General features: G+C 36.3%; 1 protein-coding gene across 1 annotated transcript in view; it reads left to right on the plus strand.

Moving 5' to 3' along the window:
* Window positions 1–18,624, plus strand: part of STAT4 (signal transducer and activator of transcription 4) — a 93,322-nt gene that overhangs the window by 52,698 nt on the left and 22,000 nt on the right. The window contains exons 4-13 of the mRNA XM_045559218.1: window positions 519–617; window positions 2,825–2,917; window positions 6,559–6,637; window positions 9,930–10,015; window positions 11,410–11,561; window positions 14,097–14,255; window positions 14,965–15,057; window positions 17,626–17,685; window positions 17,985–18,002; window positions 18,093–18,186. Coding sequence (XP_045415174.1) covers window positions 519–617; window positions 2,825–2,917; window positions 6,559–6,637; window positions 9,930–10,015; window positions 11,410–11,561; window positions 14,097–14,255; window positions 14,965–15,057; window positions 17,626–17,685; window positions 17,985–18,002; window positions 18,093–18,186 — 933 coding nt within the window. The remainder of the gene's footprint in view (window positions 1–518; window positions 618–2,824; window positions 2,918–6,558; window positions 6,638–9,929; window positions 10,016–11,409; window positions 11,562–14,096; window positions 14,256–14,964; window positions 15,058–17,625; window positions 17,686–17,984; window positions 18,003–18,092; window positions 18,187–18,624) is intronic.

Consider the following 18,624-nt stretch of genomic DNA (forward strand, 5'->3'; position numbering starts at 1 on the left):
GTTTATGCTTAGATGTCATAAAATTATTATTGGTGAAATGTGTGGTGTAGTTGCACTCTAGTATACTAATACAGTAATGAGCTAGTTGACAAGAACAGCATCAAATATGGACCAAGACAAAGCATACCATGATGCACAGAGATAACAAATGAACAGCTGGGACCACCTGCTTCCTGATAATTTGTAGGGAAGTTACTCTTATATTTAATACCTGCCCTAAGCCTAAAGCAAACTGACCCTCCTGAGTATGTGTTCAGGGTCTTTCCTAAAGAGGTGCTCAAGAACGATTTTTAATTGTTAAAGTGATTTTTGAGGACAAAGAGAAATATGCTCTCTTTAGGCATCTATGTTCACAGTCTGAGTTTCTATAGCTTTATAATAGAACAGATTGTTGGAACAAATCCCAAATAATTTCACATATTTATTGGGAGATAATTATTGATTTTCAAGCAGTGATTTTTTTCTTATGATGCACGTATTTAAGTGTTTATGTTAATTATTTTTGCTCAATTTTTCAGGGAAAATTTCATGGAAATCCAATGCATGTAGCTGTGGTTATTTCAAATTGTTTAAGGGAGGAGAGGAGAATACTGGCTGCAGCCAACATGCCTGTCCAGGTAATATTTTCTGAACTTGTGATCTTGTTATCACCTTGAACTCAATTTTTCTGAAACAGAAATTTTTATCTTTTTCCAGCTTCTTCTACCTGTTAGTGGTGCCGCCATCCTTCCAGGCACTGGCAATCAAGGTCCTGGGATTTTCTCCACAATCAGAAACTACCAGTCTGTTTATCTCACAGACTGAGCTTGTTCTAAACCTTTCCATAGCTTCCTTCCTACCTCTCAAATCTAAACCAGTCCACAAGCAGGAATTTTATCTTACAGAAACTCCACAAATACTTGCTTGTTGATTGTTTAAATGTATTTTGCCCTGACATGTTTTAGGTTATATTTGTATCCCACTGTACTGAGTGAATTCAGAGTCCCCATAAAGACAACTAGAGGAATAATCAACAAAATCCTTAAGGAATACTTTTTCAGTTAATCCTTACAAAAAGGAAAGAGTGTGTAAATAATCAACTTTCCAAATGACGTCCTCCATAATTTAGTAAATCATACCATGATATTTATTTTTGAAGGTCTAACAGAAGTATCTTCTTTCAACTATTAAAAATTCTCAGGTTTAGTTATTGTCAGGTTTTGAAGTTTTATTTTTTCGATAAAGAAGGATGGTATTTTGGTTTCATTTAAAAAATATAGTAAGTTTCTTAAGTACATGTAGTTTGATTCAGTGCCTTTGGGGTAAAACGTAAGGTACTATTGCAAATATATGATATTCTCACATATATTCTTAGTTGTCCTTTTTTTTTTTCTTGAGACAGAGTGTCGCTTTGTTGCCCTGGCTAGAGTGAGTGCCATGGCTTCTAGCTCACAGCAACCTCAAACTCCTGGGCTTAAGGGATCCTACTACTGCCTCAGCCTCCTGAGTAGCTGGGACTACAGGCATGTGCCACCATGCCTGGCTAATTTTTTTTTTTTCCTATATATATTTTAGTTGGCCAAATAATTTCTTTCTATTTTTTTTTTTAGTAGAGACAGGGTCTCAACTCTTGCTCAGGCTGGTCTCGAACTCCCGACCTTGAGCAATCCACCCGCCTCGGCCTCCCAGAGTGCTAGGATTACAGGCATGAGCCACCGCGCCCGGCCCTTAGTTGTCCTTTTTTTATACCCCTCTTATCTCTAGTCATTTATGTGTGTATTGTTCCCTTCAAATGCCAGATATCAGTCAAATTGAAACATTTGTTTGAGTATGCTCATCAAAGTCACTCGGAAGATAATTTGTGAGCACCATATACTACCACAAAGGAAGCACGGTTTTTTAAACTTTCAAGTAGATAGACAAATAATGAAGGCAGAAATGAGAGAGAGAGAATTTTCTAAAGGCTTTACCAATTTAAAGAACATGGTGTAGGTGAAGAACAGCTGATCAAGAGTCAAGGACATGTGTTCCACCTGAGGCTCCTCCACTGATTTGCTGTGGATTTTAGTCAAGTTATCAACTTTTCCAGCCATACCTCTCTGCCCAACTTAAGGTGAAGGGTTACTTACATTTCTGACTCTCATCTCTAGATATTTATAGAACATTATATGTAAGGAACACACTTGGTGTCAGATTATTAGAGTGACCAAGAAATATGCTTGGAGAAGCTACGTTTCTGCTTAACTAGGCTAACACTTTTACATTTTCTTTAGTAAACACCTTTGTTCTAAGAATAAAAATAAATCTCATCCTAGCAGATTCAACATCCCCAATTCAAAATTTAGGCTTAATGTATTTTCACTATACTAATTTTTAAATTACATGTATTGTTTTGTAGAATATCAAAAGTAATATAGATCTGTCACAGAAAATTAGGAACAGAATCTTTAAATCATAAAATTAGCTGTAATTTCACTATTCAGAGATAAAACACTGATGATATTTTGGTGTGTGTGTTCTTCCAATCATATGTATTTGAGCTTACATATCCATACATATATTCATATATTTGCAAATGTATACACACACTATATATATGTACAAGCAATAGAAATCATGTATACATTGTATATGGTGTTTTTATAATCTGTTCTATTCCTTAAAATTTAATACTGTTTATATTATGTCATTAAATATTTTTTCTACAGCATGATTTTTAATAGCTGTGGAGTATTCTATATCACATTGATCCAAACCTCAGTTCAAATTATATACAATATATATTACATTCATCATAAACCTGTTTTTTCAACACCAGTGAAATTTCATGACATTCTGTTTCCAGGGACCTCTGGAGAAATCCTTACAAAGTTCTTCAGTTTCAGAGAGACAGAGGAATGTAGAGCACAAAGTGGCTGCCATTAAGAACAGTGTGCAGGTGAGTGATCACATGGGGAAAGGGGAGCTACTGTCCCCACACACCTGACTATGCACCACTTTCCTGTGGGCCCACAGTTAGTGGGTACAGAAATCATAGGAAAGTTTGTTCATAAGATAAATCTCTCACACACTCTGTTTACATAAGAGAGCATTTCTTTGTGGGACGCTTTTTAACTCCAATTTAAACTTTTTTTATACAGGGCTATTCAGTTTATCTATTTCTTCTTGAATGCGCTTTAGTAATTTGCGTTTTTCAAGAAATGTGTTCATTTCATCTAAGTTGTCTTTATCTAGCATAAACTTGTTCATAATATTCCATTATTATCCTTTGAATATCTATAGAACCTGTAGTGATATCACATCTCTCATTTAATATTAGTAAATTTTGTTTTTTTCTTTTTTCCCTAATCAGTCTGGCTAGAGATTCATCAATTTTATTGATCTAGAGAAGATGTCTTAAAATAGACTAACTTTCCACCATGTTAATATATAAAACAAAATGTTTATTTCCTTTCCAAAACTTACATAGCATTCATTTCCTTGTTCTTTACAAAAATAATAATTCCATAAAATTAAATAAACTGTAGATATTTAAAAGTAAACTTCCCCATAGATTGTCGGAATAATAGAGTTTAAATAACAATATTTCTGAGCATTTATTTTCAGACTTCTGATTTCATGATCCTCCATAACAAGTAAAACGTGCATGCAAAAGCCTCTGCTTACACTGTTGCAAGAAAGAATAGGATCTCAGATGGACCAAAGACAGAATGCCTTGACACATGATGTTAAAACCAAGGGCTCTACTAACTCTACAAATGTGTAAAGCAGATGGTTATTTTATTATAATAAAAATACTAAGCACATTAACCAAGTACACAGATGGGTTTTACATCCAGCACAAATTCCCTTTAAACTCCTGCGAAGTATGATGGGCAGAGGCCCACCTTCTGGAGCCGGGAGCAGATCTTCACCACGCCTGCACACTGATCCCCAGCAGCTGTGAGTGTTGGCTGCTAATGTCTTCTCCAGAGAACTGTGTCTACAGGGACCCCTCAGCTGCCTTCAGACAATCACTGAGTGACACAGTGACACAGAGAGGCTGGGGAGGAAAAGATCAGACCCCTTGCCTCACATTGGGTTAATGCTATGGTGCAGGTCATGTTCCTGGGTTCCTTATGGGATCAAACTGAAGTTAGACCCCAGCAAAAACCACATGCTTGCTTAGCTCTGTCCCCTTCTCTATCCCTCTCTTGTATGTCCTTTCTCCTGAGACTATTCCTTCAATAAATCCCATGGACCTGATTCCTATCTCAGGCTCCAATCCCAGGAGGCCTGGCCTGACCTTCAGGCAAAGTGATGCTTTTCAACCAATGCGCTTCCCCCACTGATGCCGCAGCCTCAGTTTCTCTGTGGAATGTTTTGGAATGTGCCATGCCTGTAAAGATCCTCAGACCATCGAGAGAGCTTTTGAAGGTTAATGCTGGATGTTTTCACATTTTACAATTACTAATGACAATCCGAAAGCCTCTTAATTACCCTAGCATTGACTTTTTAGAGTTATGGCATTGGTTTAATATGCTTTTCATTAGAAGGAATCTGCACGATATTGCCTTCTTTTAGCTTTTAATTAATTTTGAGATCAAAAGATGGAACCCCAGTATATCTCTGCTTTAAAACTATCTTATTTTGTTACATTTTCTCATGCATGTGGGTTCCCTGACTTTTAATTAATAGCCCATAGCCTTCCACAAGTCTTTGTTCTGCAGAAGTTTAACATAAAAGTGAAATGCTACAAGGGGCATTGGGGTGTAGTGAACAGAAAGAGTAAAGACTTTGAACCTAGAGTAGACTGAACTTGAATTCTATCTTAAGTATTTATTACTGTATGACTTTGAGCTTCAGTTTCTTCACATGAAAAATGAAAATAATTTACTTTGCAGGTTGCTGAAAGGATAATGTGTGTAAGGTTTAGGCACAGCACAGGTTGCTAAAAAATTGGTAGCTGCTATTACTATGGGTGGGGATTATATATGTTTCTTTCCTGAGGTGTACAGATATGGAGAAGTTATTTTAGACAGCAAGATAACAAACTAGGATAAGGGTGATCATAGCTAATGCTTAGAAAGCATGTATTTGGTATCAGGCACTGTTTTAAGCAGTTTTTCTCATGTGACCCTTATAACAACTCCATGCAGTAGATACTGTCATCCTCTTTCCCCACCTCACCTCATTTTACAGATGAAGACGCTGAAACGCTAAGACATTTGCCCAAGATCATACAGCTAATAAGCCACAGAGTTGAGAGACAATTTCAGGCTCTTATACTCCAGATTGGATACTTTTCTTAGTATAAATTAGCTAATTAAAATTTGGAATTTCTGGAGGAAAATTTGTCAGGGGAAGATGTATACTTTGTTAGGAAAGACTTGTCGGTATAAGTAGGTAGAACGTTAAACTTTCTAAGAAGAAAGGGAAGTGCAGTATCTGAAATCTAGGAAGCAGTGGGTCTGGCTAGGGTGGGGGTCAGGGTCAGACTGCCAGATTTCCCACCAGACTCCCCGCTAAGCAGTTGTGTGAACTTGGACAAGTAAATTGCTTCACATCTGTAAGCCTCTGCTTCTTCCTCTGCAAAGATGAGGATAACCCACTTCATGGTTGTTGTGAGGACTAAATGAGATAATATATAAAAAGCCTTTGGCCGCGCGCGGTGGCTCACGCCTATAATCCTAGCTCTCTGGGAGGCTGAGGTGGGCGGATCGCTTGAGCTCAGGAGTTTGAGACCAGCCTGAGCAAGAGCGAGACCCCGTCTCTACTAAAAAATAGAAAGAAATTATCTGGCCAACTAAAATATATATATAGAAAAAATTAGCCGGGCATGGTGGCGCATGCCTGTAGTCCCAGCTACTCGGGAGGCTGAGGCAGTAGGATTGCTTAAGCCCAGGAGTTTGAGGTTGCTGTGAGCTAGGCTGACACCACGGCACTCACTCTAGCCCGGGCAACAAAGCAACACTCTGTCTCAAAAAAAAAAAAAAGCCTTTGGCCCAGATCTTGACAGTTAACAGCTGTTATGTCTGAGCAGTAAAAACATCACTAGGTTTGGAGAAAAGTAAAGTAAAAATCTCAAAGATAGAAACAAATAAGAGATGCAAGTAAAACACAGATCTATTTTAAGTAGTAGAAAGAAAAGAATATTTAATCTGAATTGTCATAAACTATAGCATATTTGAATGGAGATTTAAGCAAAAAGTGATCATTGATATATTAATACAGAGTTATGCAAAACTACTCAACAATTATAAAAGGACAAAACTATCCATATTCTCCAATAAAAAAAAAGATTATGTGAAAAGCATCATTTGGAACTAATTGAGAAATAAGAGATAAGATGCTGAAAGATTTCCAAACAAGCAGAAAGAGAGAATAGTTGGAAGAGTAAGTGCAATCTGGTTCTTCCAGCACTGTTCAACTTTCACGTGCATTAGCCCTTCAGATGTGTAGGCTCATTATAGTCTTCGGATGCTGGATGCTATTCAAGACTGGAAGCACCAAACAGTGTATTTGAAAATACTTATAATGTTGTTTCATTGACATACTTAATTGTAACAGCAGAGTAAGTATGTTTTCTTTTGTGAAAAGATGACAGAACAAGACACCAAATACTTAGAAGACCTGCAAGATGAATTTGACTACAGGTATAAAACTATTCAGACAATGGGTAAGTTTTTGTTTTATATTAATTCTACCTAGGGACATAAAGACAGCATGACTAGGGTTTCTTCTTTACTGACAGAGTTGAAAAATAAATTTGGTTTACATTCCTAGGTAAGCCTAGGGAAATATAAGGAGTATTTCTTTATTTTGCTTCTTTGTTTCCTCTCCATATAAATATATGTGTTTTTTACCAACCAAGTCAAAGTAAATTACAAACCGCATGAGAAATCACTATTTAAGCGTGCATCTCCAAAAAAAAAAAAAAACCAAACCAAAAGAAACCTGCAGAACCAAAATACCATTATCACAAAAATAAAAGTAATAATAATTGCCTAACATCATCAGAGAATTACTAATATTATCCCTAGGTAGTTTTTAAAAAATATAATTTTCTAAAATTATAAAGTAGAAATGTGCTTCATAGAGGAAAATTTGGAAAATAGGCAAAAGCATTGAAAAAATTAAAATCACATGAAATCTATCTGTAGATAAACATTGTCAAAATGTATTTCCTTCCAGCCTTTTCTTTGTATGTTTGTATAATTTATCTATTTACTTATTTTCAAAAAACGAGATCATCTTTTGTATATAGTGTTGTACCCTGCATTTTAAATTTTTAAGTATTTCCTCACATCAAAAAATCTCCAATGGGGGAGAGTTTTTAAAAATAAGTCTCCAAAAACAGAACTCAATAATTGTATAAATGTCAAAAGGTAAGGACATTGCAACTTATTTGACTATTTTTCTGTGGTTAAATGTTGATATTGTTTACAACTATTTTTTAAGAAATGCAAGGAAAGAACGAAAATATCTACAAGGCTTTAGTTTACAAGTAAAAACAGATTGATAGTTTAAACTGTGTTGCTATTAATGGAACAATTGGTAAAATTCTAATTAGGTCTAGATTAGTTGATAGGATTGTGCTGATACTAGTATACTGGTTTTGATCATTGTACTATGCTTATGTAAAAGAATAGAGGAAGCTGGAGGAAGGATATATGGGAACTCTGCACTAACTTTACAACATTTTTGTAATTCTAAAACTATTTCAAATAATTTAAAAAATAAATTAGAAATAAACCTTTCATTTACACAATCATCTTTGTTATTACACAATGTTAGCATCAAATGTATCTTGAAGGAACTATGAATGATTGTGATCACATGTTTAATAAGTGAAAAGCGAGGTGTTTCGTGTTCTTCTGTCATCATTAGGATATCTTGACTTCCAGGAAACATTATTATTCAAAATGTTCACGACTATGTGTATGTACAATTTTCGCCTGTGGAAGAAATGGCATAAACATTGTTTCATCAGATTCTCAGAGTCCATGATCTTAATTTAGGGTGGGGAATCTGTGGCCTTTGGGCCACATGTGGCCTTCTGGACTGACTGAATCCAAACTTCACAGAACAAGGATTCAGTCGAGGGGCCATACTTTGGGATCTGGAGGGCCACATGCGTGGTTTTGAGGCTGCAGGTTCCCCACCCCTGCTGGCCTCATCCTAAATTGCATATGTGAACTACCAATTTGAAGAATTAGAAAACAATAAAATACACTAAACAATAAAATTATTTTGAACTTAATATATTATGATTTGAGTCACTTTAATATTAATATTTTTCACTTTATGCTCATTATGAAGAATAAAAAGGATCATTTTTATCACTTAAATCAACAAGTATTTATTTGTTTGTCCCACCCTGTTATAAGTGAAATGAAAGATAGGAGGGAAACAAGTTACAATATCCTTGCTGGTGAAGACCAGAAAGTATTAGCTAAGTAAGTTTTCAGTTGATAAAATGCTACATAAGCAATATTTTGCTATGTATGGGATCTAGGAGGTAGTGAGTAATTACAACCAGGAATGAGTTCCTGGAGATTAGCATTATTTTATAGAGAAATTTGCCAGTGTTGTTCTTGACTCTCTTTTTCACAATTACACAAGTCAGATCACCATTCCCAGCCCTCATTTTTCATGGACATGAATGGTTAATATAAACAGTCACTTGCTATTAGAGGGGCAAAGAGGGAAAGCTTCCCCCCACCTTGTGAATGTTCGTTGCAAATGAACTGACAAAAGGCAGATCCATAGGAGAAAAAGGCATAGCGGGCAGGAAAATGATTATCCAATAACCCAATGGGCTGCCTATGCTTATTTGCCCTTCTGCATAAGGGGAAGGGAGATGGAAGGTGTGAGAGTAAACAATTTTTAAGGGTAATGAATGGACCCAATGCTCAGACTGTGTTAAGTAAATTCTCTTTGGGAATTGAATGCGACCAGAGAACAAACAATGGCTTGGACAAAGTTTGTCTGGGCTCTAGGTGTGGTGTTTACTTTTCAGTCCCTTCCTCTGTGGTATGAGTTTTAATCTTCTCTGGTTAATGAAGTTTTAGGAAAGGGGTTGAAAGCAGTTATGTTCCTCTTTGGGGGTCCTGTTTCTAGGTAGATGAGGGAACGTCAGAGAACAGCTTCATCCTGTGCTTTGGCATGACAGAGGCTTGAGAGGGGAGACCTTTGAGGATGCTTCATTAGTTCCATTATTTTGGGGTATCATTTTCTAAACCCCAACACTATGTATATCAATAAAGTTTAATGTTCAAATTAATATAATGGTTGTTTATGGCATGTTTTCCCATTTAAGAGGATAAATCTTTTTGTTGTTGTTTCAGTCAGATGTTTTTCTTAATTTGCAACTCCTTCCCACTTCCAGCCCATTTTGAGGCTAGCCCATTTTGCAAAGAAAAGGGGAAAGCATTTAGTCTTTACTAGTTCTTGAGACCAAGCAGATAAAACTATAACTCTACCAGGAAGCTTCTTCTAACTCCTGAGTACAAAGTAGAGCAGGGAGGGGTGAGTAAAGTCGGCAGGAAGAGTCAAATATGCCTTAATCATGGGTACAAAGGGAGGCCCCCTCCCTTTCTTACTTATGCCAAACAACCAGGCACATCATTTATGTAGAGCTATCCAGTAAGGAATCCATTACAATAACTCTATTTCCTCCCTCCACCACCAATAAAAGAACACTGAGCAAAGAATTGTCTTCCCTGAAGGTCTATAAGATAAAGAGGTTCTTTCGGCACGTTTGGATGTAATTCTTCCCGGCAAAATGAGCAGGCAGGGACTTAACTTTCAAGCTCAATTCTAATGGCCCCATTCAGTCTCCTGCCACACAGGCCCCTACTTCTGGCCAGGGCTGGTTTAGGATGGCAGATTGAGGCTGACTTGACTTTCAAGAATAGAAAGATTTAACTTGGAAAGGACTGTAAATCTGATTCCTTGTCCTTTTGCAGATCAGAGTGACAAGAATAGTGTAATCATGAATCAGGAAGTTTTGACACTGCAAGAAATGCTTAACAGCCTCGACTTCAAGAGAAAGGTTAGTGAAGAATTTTCATTTGGACTTTTGCTCATTTTTCTCCTTTTCCTAAACCCAGTGCTACTGAAAGGTATCAAGCTCTTAGATTTTATCAGTTTCATTTACACTGAGTGAATAAACGGCCATGTTTCTAGGAACAGTCCCACACTTTTTGCCATGCTTCCCTTCATGAGTTTACAGCGCTGGATTTCTCTAAAGCCTATTTATCTTGTTTATGTGACACATTTGCTGTAGCTAACATTAATTTCAAGATGGACATTTTACCCAATTTTTATTTGTCACTATTTCAGACATGGCTGTTTGAGTTGCTGTACTTAATACGCTGAGACAGGTGCCACTACGTGTATATAACTAAAGTATTACTTGATGACTACTAAAATTTTATTGGAAAAACAAGTTTTTCAAATAAGTTTATACCCTGAGAAATGACATTATGTTAAGCAATTTCCTAGATTTCAGAATAGTTCATTGGCAATTGAACATACTCAATCTAATCTCCAAAGGAGAAGAATGTTTTTCTGGCTCAGTGAAATATTTTTAAAGAGGGAAACATCTCTAATTCAATTCTCTACCTCTCCTTGAAAATAAATCCAATGGAAATTTAACCAGTCACTGATAAATCAATAGTTCATTTTTAAAAGTGTGGCTCTATTTTGTGTGCAGGAATTGGTGTGAGCCCAAACAAATATAAAATTTATTTTCACCCTAAATTAATTACTAACTTAGTTATATAACAGATTTTAAGCATGCAAGTAATTTAATCCAATATAAAATAATGTTTTATGCACCATAAATCTATGCTACACATTTTATGCATGGCATCTTATTCTACTTTAGAAATAAAATTTTAAGGAGAGAAGGAACTTTGAAAACAATTCAGTCTATTTACCTGATTGTATAGATGAGAAGACCAAGTTTCAGCAAGACTAAATGCTTTGTCCAAATTCATACAACTTGTAACAAAGCGAGGACAGAAATTCTTATCTTCTAACCCGTAGACCGTCGAAAATTATACTTCTCCACTATGCCTCCCAAAGCCTGGATAAAGTCTTAATAAAAATTAACACAGAAAGCCTCAAATTTTAGTCAGTTCATTTTCAAATAAATGTTTAACCATATTTATTTTTAAAAGTTAAATTTATAAACATCCTTCTAAAAAGCAAATATACAGTTTTATGACTATAAGATTCAATATTGTTGCCACAGGAGTTACAAATTCAACATTTTTATCCTGAAACACATTTATGACAATGTTAAATTGTGGTCATTCTTTATATTTGGTAAAAATTTTAACCAAGCCTTTATCTCCAGGTCAAATTGTTTTACAAGTTGAAATCTGAGTGATTCTGGTTGTTTCCTATGAAAACCTCTTCAGTAGTCACCTTTGTTTTTAGGAAGCACTCAGTAAGATGACACAGATAGTTAATGAGACGGACCTGTTAATGAACAGCATGCTCATAGAAGAGCTACAGGACTGGAAGCGGAGGCAGCAAATTGCCTGCATCGGAGGTCCACTCCACAACGGGCTCGACCAGCTTCAAAACTGGTAAAATGAATTCACTTCCGTTTCTGGTGAAAACCACAGGAAGTTCAAACCTTCAGTGTCACTCAGCCAGAGAATGCAGGTTTAGACCAGAACGTCGTTTCATTCAGCCTGCTGATGGCTGATTAGCAGCTGAGGACTCTGCAGTTGAAAACTATCGATGAAATAGTATAAGTGTTCTTAATTTTCATTCCTTTGTGTGGGGGGGGGGGAATACAAGGAAGCTTCTGTGGAATGCATAAGAATTGCTTAATTTTCACATACAAGATATGAGTCTTAAAAGATACAAATAAATTTTTGAAACTAGCAATACACTCTCTTTAAGTGCATAATAAGGAAGCACTAGCTTCAAAATCATGAAAATATTGACTTTTTAAATGTGTATCTTAGGACACATTTAAAGTTAAACTTTAATTTTGTACTTTCAGCTCAGTGATTTATTGTGTTAAGTATGTTGATAAAGGATACAAAATTTCAGTCAGGAGGAATAAGTTTAAGAGATCTATTGTACATCATGGTGATTATGGTTAACAACAAATGGTATACTTGAAAATTACTAAGAAAGTAGATTTTAAGTGTTCTTACCACAAAAAAGTATTTGAGGTAATAATGCATATTATTTAGCTTGATTTAACCATTCTACAATATATACGTGTATTAAAACATCCTGTCATGTACCATAAATATATCCTGTCTATGTATGGCACATATGCAATTAAATATGAATACCATCCTTCATGCACTGAAAGATAAAAATGTTGGTAGGGTTTTCTACCTCATTAATGCAAAATATAACAAAACTATCTGATTGAAAGAACAATTGGAAAAATATAATGAAAAAGAAGGAAAATGTTCAGTTAATATCTAAAATTGCTTTCTGATCAGGTACAATGGCTCATGTCTATAATCCTAGCACTTTGGGAGGCCGAGGCAGGAGGATTGCTTGAGGCCAGGAGTTTGAGACCAACCTGGGCAACATAGCAAGACTCTATCTCTACAAAATAGATATTTTTTAAAAAATTAGCTGGGTGTGGTGGCTCACACCTGGAGTCCTAGCTACTTCGGATACTGGGCAAGAGGATTGCTTGGGCCTGGGAGTTGGAAGTTGCAGTGACCTATGATTGCACCACTGTATTCCAGGCTAGGCAACAGAGCCAGACTCCATCTCCAAAAAATAAATAAAATAAAATAGCTTCCAAGAGTACAATTCAATACAATGGAAATATGTAATTATGGGGGGCCCTCTCATGAAAAGCTCTATCCTGCCAGGCTTACTTCCCAAGAAAAGTTAAGGAGTAGGGCTCATTTTAAAACATTGCTTTTCCATGGGGAGATACTTCAATTCTCCAACCTCACTGTACTCTGTTGTTGTAAAAACAAGACAAACAATAAAAGGGGCAATAAAGAATTTAACAGGTAATGGTGTTTAGACCAAAAATCAACAGGGATTCAGCGACTCTTCCCACAGTTTCATATGCAGAGTACTTTAAATAGAAAGAGTTACTATGGGGCCAGATGGACTTCCCAAGTTTGATGAGACATTTTGCCTTTTCTGTGGTGTCCATTTCAATGTTACTCTTCTCTAGATTTCTGGCCCAAGCTCCCACCTCCATTTCTGAGATAAGATCACCACACAGTGAGTAAAATTCCAAGCAGATATCAAGGGCATGCATTTCCAAATACACCTTTCTTCAGAAAGAGTCATTGATCATTTTAGGAATATTTAAGACTTATAAAAATATATATTAGAGGAGAAGGTCAGTTTCACATTTTTTCCTTCAGTGTTTTTACACATAACATCCTTTGTATCATGTATTTTATAGTTTTAAATTTGTTCTTTCATTGGCCTTTAATGAGTGTCATATTCTTAACGTATGTATGCTTAACAGGCTTAAAAAAGATAATTAAGGCCAGGCGTGGTGGCTCACGCCTGTAATCCTAGCACTCTGGGAGGCTGGGGCGGGAGGATTGTTGAACTCAGGAGTTTGAGACCAGCCTGAGCAAGAGCGAGACCCCGTCGCTACTATAAATAGAAAGAAATTAGCCAAACAACTAAAAATAGAAAAAATTAGCAGGGCACGGTGGCGCATGCCTATAGTCTCAGCTACCCAGGAGGCTGAGGCAGGATCGCTTGAGTGCAGGAGTTTGAGGTTGCTGTGAGCTAGGCTGATGCCACTGCACTCTAGCCCAGGCAAGACAGTGAGACTCTGCCTCAAAAAAAAAAAAAAGAAAGAAAAGAAAAAGATAATTAAAAGGGATTTGGTTCCAGATGTTGACAAAATTTCATAAATGACATCTTATCTATAATTGAAGGCATAAATTAGAAAATATTGAAAACATTTAACATATAATAGATGCATATTTGAGAAAAATGGAAAACACAAATAAAGAACTGTCACTAACTTTAAATAAAATTAAGTGATTCACTTAAATTAATGATTACTTAACAATTTAATATTTGTCAAATATGATCAACTGTTAAAATGCTCAATTGTTAAGTGGAAAAACTATCTCTGGTTTTCATTTGCCGTTCAATAGCTTTACACTATTGGCAGAAAGTCTTTTCCAACTCAGAAGGCAATTGGAGAAATTAGAGGAGCAATCTACCAAAATGACATATGAAGGTGATCCCATTCCAATGCAAAGAACTCACCTGCTAGAAAGAGTCACCTTCTTGATCTACAACCTTTTCAAGAAGTAAGTGAAGTATTATTAGCTAAATGCTTCATGGTATCCACAGTTCTGTGAAGTTGTAAGAACACTCTGCCTGGGGTTTTGGTGTTTAGGTTAAAGAGTGGCAGGGAAGTATTAATCAATGAGCCTCAGGGACCCCAGAAAGTTTCAGAAACCACATTTCTACGCTTCACTATTTACTCATCCATACATCTCCCACTAACTGACTCCGTTTTCCACAAACTAAACCACATCACCCACCTACAGGTCAGTGTTCACATTTTAGAAAAGATGTTTTTCAAAGGTTTCTTCCTAAGTGCATATCCAAGAAATGAAGGATGGAGAACATTTTTGTGTTTATAAGATAGTCTAAAGAAAAAACTACTAATATGTACCAGAAATCCTAATATTTAGTCCCAAAAATGGCATAAAATTTGCTCTGTATATAATATGATAAAAATGGACTGGGGTTTTATTTATGACTCAGTTATAACAATTAAGAATTATTTACTATTGTTACTTGAGGACAGTCTTTAGGCAATCTTTTCCTACCTCTTGGTAATTATTTATGAAAAGTCATTGAAAAGATCTGAGTTTAATGGGGGGTTGAATGTCTTCTAAGTGTAGAAAATTTGGACCTTTTGAGAGGATAGCATCCTGTTCCTCTGTGGTTTTCAGCCTGTCAATATTTTCAGTGTTTTCAAATGACACGCTTTATTTCCTTTTCATCTAGCTCATTTGTGGTTGAGCGACAGCCCTGCATGCCAACCCACCCCCAGAGGCCGTTGGTACTTAAAACCCTCATTCAGTTCACTGTGAGACTAAGGTAGGCAGACGCCTTCTGTGGTTTCATGTGTTTATGGAGCCCCTGGGTCATCAAGGCTAGTTTCTCCCATTGTGCCTTACATTCGATTATTCTTTATTAAGCACCTGCTGTGCACCCAGCACTAAGCTTTGGTAAAATGTTAAGATGAGAGCCCTACTTGTTAGGAGTGTGACAAGGCAAATGAGGACATGCGGGATATTAGCGTGAAAGTATGGAATCATAATATCGGGCGCAATGGAATTAATTGCTGACAAGGTTGACTTAAGAAGAAGACTGGAGAAATTGGCAGAAGGGAGGATTATAGGAGAGAGACTACAGAAATCGTGGTTTCCCAGGCCTGTTTTGTGATAGTGTGGAGCAGGAAGAGATAGAACTGAAAAGGTAGATTGGGGACAGATTATGGAAATGTGATTACCCAGTAACTGATTTAATGGATTTTCCACAAAAACGCTCAACACCACAATTTTCAGTATATCCTTACTATGTACCTGATCTAAAGACATGTGGCTTTTGTGTTATTATTGCTTTGTTTTTATCTCTGTGTTTGATCCTTTTCATTAGCCTGAGAAATCAAAACTTACAGTTTTCCCTAATGATGCTTGAAACAATGAGTTTTAGTTCTTACTTTCAACGATTTTCATCATGCCTCAAACTCCAAAGTTTTAGATTCCTAATTACTAGGTCACCTCTGGAAAGCTGAAACCACAGATTAATGCATCAGGGGGTAGTGATGCCATGGTAGACAGCATTTTAGGGTCCTATGATAGGATCCCTGATCACATATCATTACTGGAACTCCATTTTTAAAGGGAAGGCATTTGTCTTCAGTTTGCATTTCAACAGCTCTTATTAAAATTCTTGGTCAGTTTCTTTGTGTGAATTTTGCACCAAGATTTAAGAACTAAAAACAAAAAACAGAGGCCAGGTTCTTTTTTGACATTTTATTCTTCTCAAAAGTTGCTCATTCCTTATTCCCACATCTCTATGCAACTCAGAGGACAGCAGGAATAAAGGGAAATAGGATGGAGAGAGGGTGGACATTCTGCATCTCCTTGAGACATGCCTAATGATGATAAAGCAGGTCTAAGATGCTCTCTGGGACAAAAGGAGAAATGAGTAGGGATTGCTCAGCAAAACATTCTGAGTGGAAGGGGTCCCTGAATCAGCACCACCTGCGTGTCGTTTGAACTGATTGGCAGGGACATAGACCATTAGTCCCTAGTTGGCAGGTTCCGTCCTCCTTTTCTATCTAACTGTTGGATCCTCATCCTCCTTGTCTGAACCCTGTTCCCCACTGTCTTGATAGATGATCCTTTACTCAAGGTAAAACCCCTCTCTGCCATTTGCTTTCTCCTATTCAAAAGGTGTGGTGACATGGAACTCTAGTATTAGTTGTCAGCATCTTAACGATGAATCAGATACTTCCTGAATAGGATAGAAAGGGAAACATCTGGCCTTATTTCACCTGACCACACCTACTCCTCACCACCCACTACCAAGGACTACAGGCTTAACATACTCCAAACCCTGAACCAATCTTATGGCTTGAACAGGACATTTACAGAGCCTCTGCTACACATTCTACCCACTCTTTTGTTTGGGCTATGATCTGGGATTTTATTTCTCTAATGCTGATGAGGTGCTCATCACCATACTTTCTATATTCCATCTGTTTGGCTGGCCTCCTTCCTCTTATGTATAGCCACAACCACATTTCTCCCTTCCCAAGTCTTTGCTCTGCCAGTTCCCTGTGTCTCGGGCTGCTCTGGGTAGATATGAGGAGCTCAGTACATGCTGAGTGAATGAGCAAAGGTTGGGATGAGCGCATGAGTAAATGAATGAGTGTGTGAGTGATTGAAGGATTATCTCCAAAACTGCACTGAACCCATGGATGGGACACATCACAGGACATAGCTCTGAAGAGTTGGAGAAAGCAAAAGAATAAAGGAGAACTGACACCAGAAGGAAATAAAGGAATTGCTATTCTGAGCTTTAAGCACTTGTTTGTTTGAAGTTAGGTCTTTTTTAGTGATGAATATTTTTGTTGATAATTATAGTGTGTTGAAAGACTACAAATGTGTTTGAATTGGGATTTTCCATGTTCTACTAGAGACCTAGTCTTTCTCAGTATTTTCACCATTACACAGTTATCAAAAACATTTAGTTTTACTGAACTTACAAAATAGTGCTTTTTGGTAATATGAGAATAAAATAGGACTAAATTAATAGACTTGCAAAGAATTTTTCTTATATTTATACATTTAACCCAAATTTGGGCTTTTTCCAAAATATATGGCTATTTTTCTGACCTAGCCAATGTATTATCCAGCACACATTACCTGAAGCAATATGGAAACACTTTCCAAATGTTTATTGGCATGATATTAAGTGGCTGATGTCAGAATTAGTAACGTGGCAAACTAAAGAGAAATCATACATTTTTAAAACATACTAACATATAACTGGAGATAATGTAAGTTTTATTTATATACATATGCCATAAATATAAAAAAGGCTTTTAACACTTTTAATTTTTATCCTTGATTCTTTATTGATGTCTCTTTTCAGACTGCTAATAAAATTGCCAGAACTAAACTATCAGGTAAAGGTTAAAGCATCAATTGACAAGTAAGTTTTCTAATTTCATTTTGAAATGTGAAATGTAAGACCATTTTTATGAACTGCCCTTATTTTATAGAATAATTTTGAACTTTTAAATGTACTTCTTAAATGTTACATATAAATGTACTTCAAATATTTGACTTTGAAGTTCATACATTTAACAGAACCCAATGAAGATTTAATTTAAAAGATTCTTCTATAAAGACCTGAAATGAAATTTTATATACTATCCTTTAAAATATCATAGAAAGTTTTTACTAGACCTATTAAATAACTCACTTTAAAGAATCTTCTTGATTTTACAGGAATGCTTCAACTCTAAGGTAAGACATTTACTTTGTAGAATTTTTTTTGCTGTTCTTATGAATATATTTTGCCTGAGACCATGTAAATAGCTAAGATTTCCTCTCTAGCAATCGAAGGTTTGTACTTTGTGGAACTAATGTCAAAGCCATGTCTATTGAAGAATCTTCCAATGGGAGTCTCTCAGTAGAATTCCGACATTTGGTAAGTTTGGCCCTAAAATTACACAAACTTTTTTTTTCAAATCAGATACATCTTTACAATAGGCCTTATAATTCAGTGTATTTTGTTCTTAAGTGTTTCTTATGTGAGATTAAGGACCATATTAAGAAATGAAACATGGCATCATTGAAGAATTAAAGTGGTAGAAAGAACCCTGAACCCTGACTCAAAAGGTCTGAGTTCTAAACAATGATGATGTAGTACCTAAGTAGACATGGCAGTTGGCCAAAATATTTTGATGATAATGACAGAGCTAATCTGTCTTATAATAGGTAGGCATTACACAATGGAATATTATTCAGCCATAAAAAAGAATGATGCTGGGTGTGGTGGCTCACACCTGTTATCCTAGTATTTTGAGAGGCCAAGGCAGGAGGATCTTGAGCCCAGGAGTTCAAGGTTGCAATGAGCTATGATCTC

The sequence above is a fragment of the Lemur catta genome, chromosome 8 (genome assembly GCF_020740605.2).
Source record: "Lemur catta isolate mLemCat1 chromosome 8, mLemCat1.pri, whole genome shotgun sequence".
Taxonomy (NCBI): domain Eukaryota; kingdom Metazoa; phylum Chordata; class Mammalia; order Primates; family Lemuridae; genus Lemur; species Lemur catta.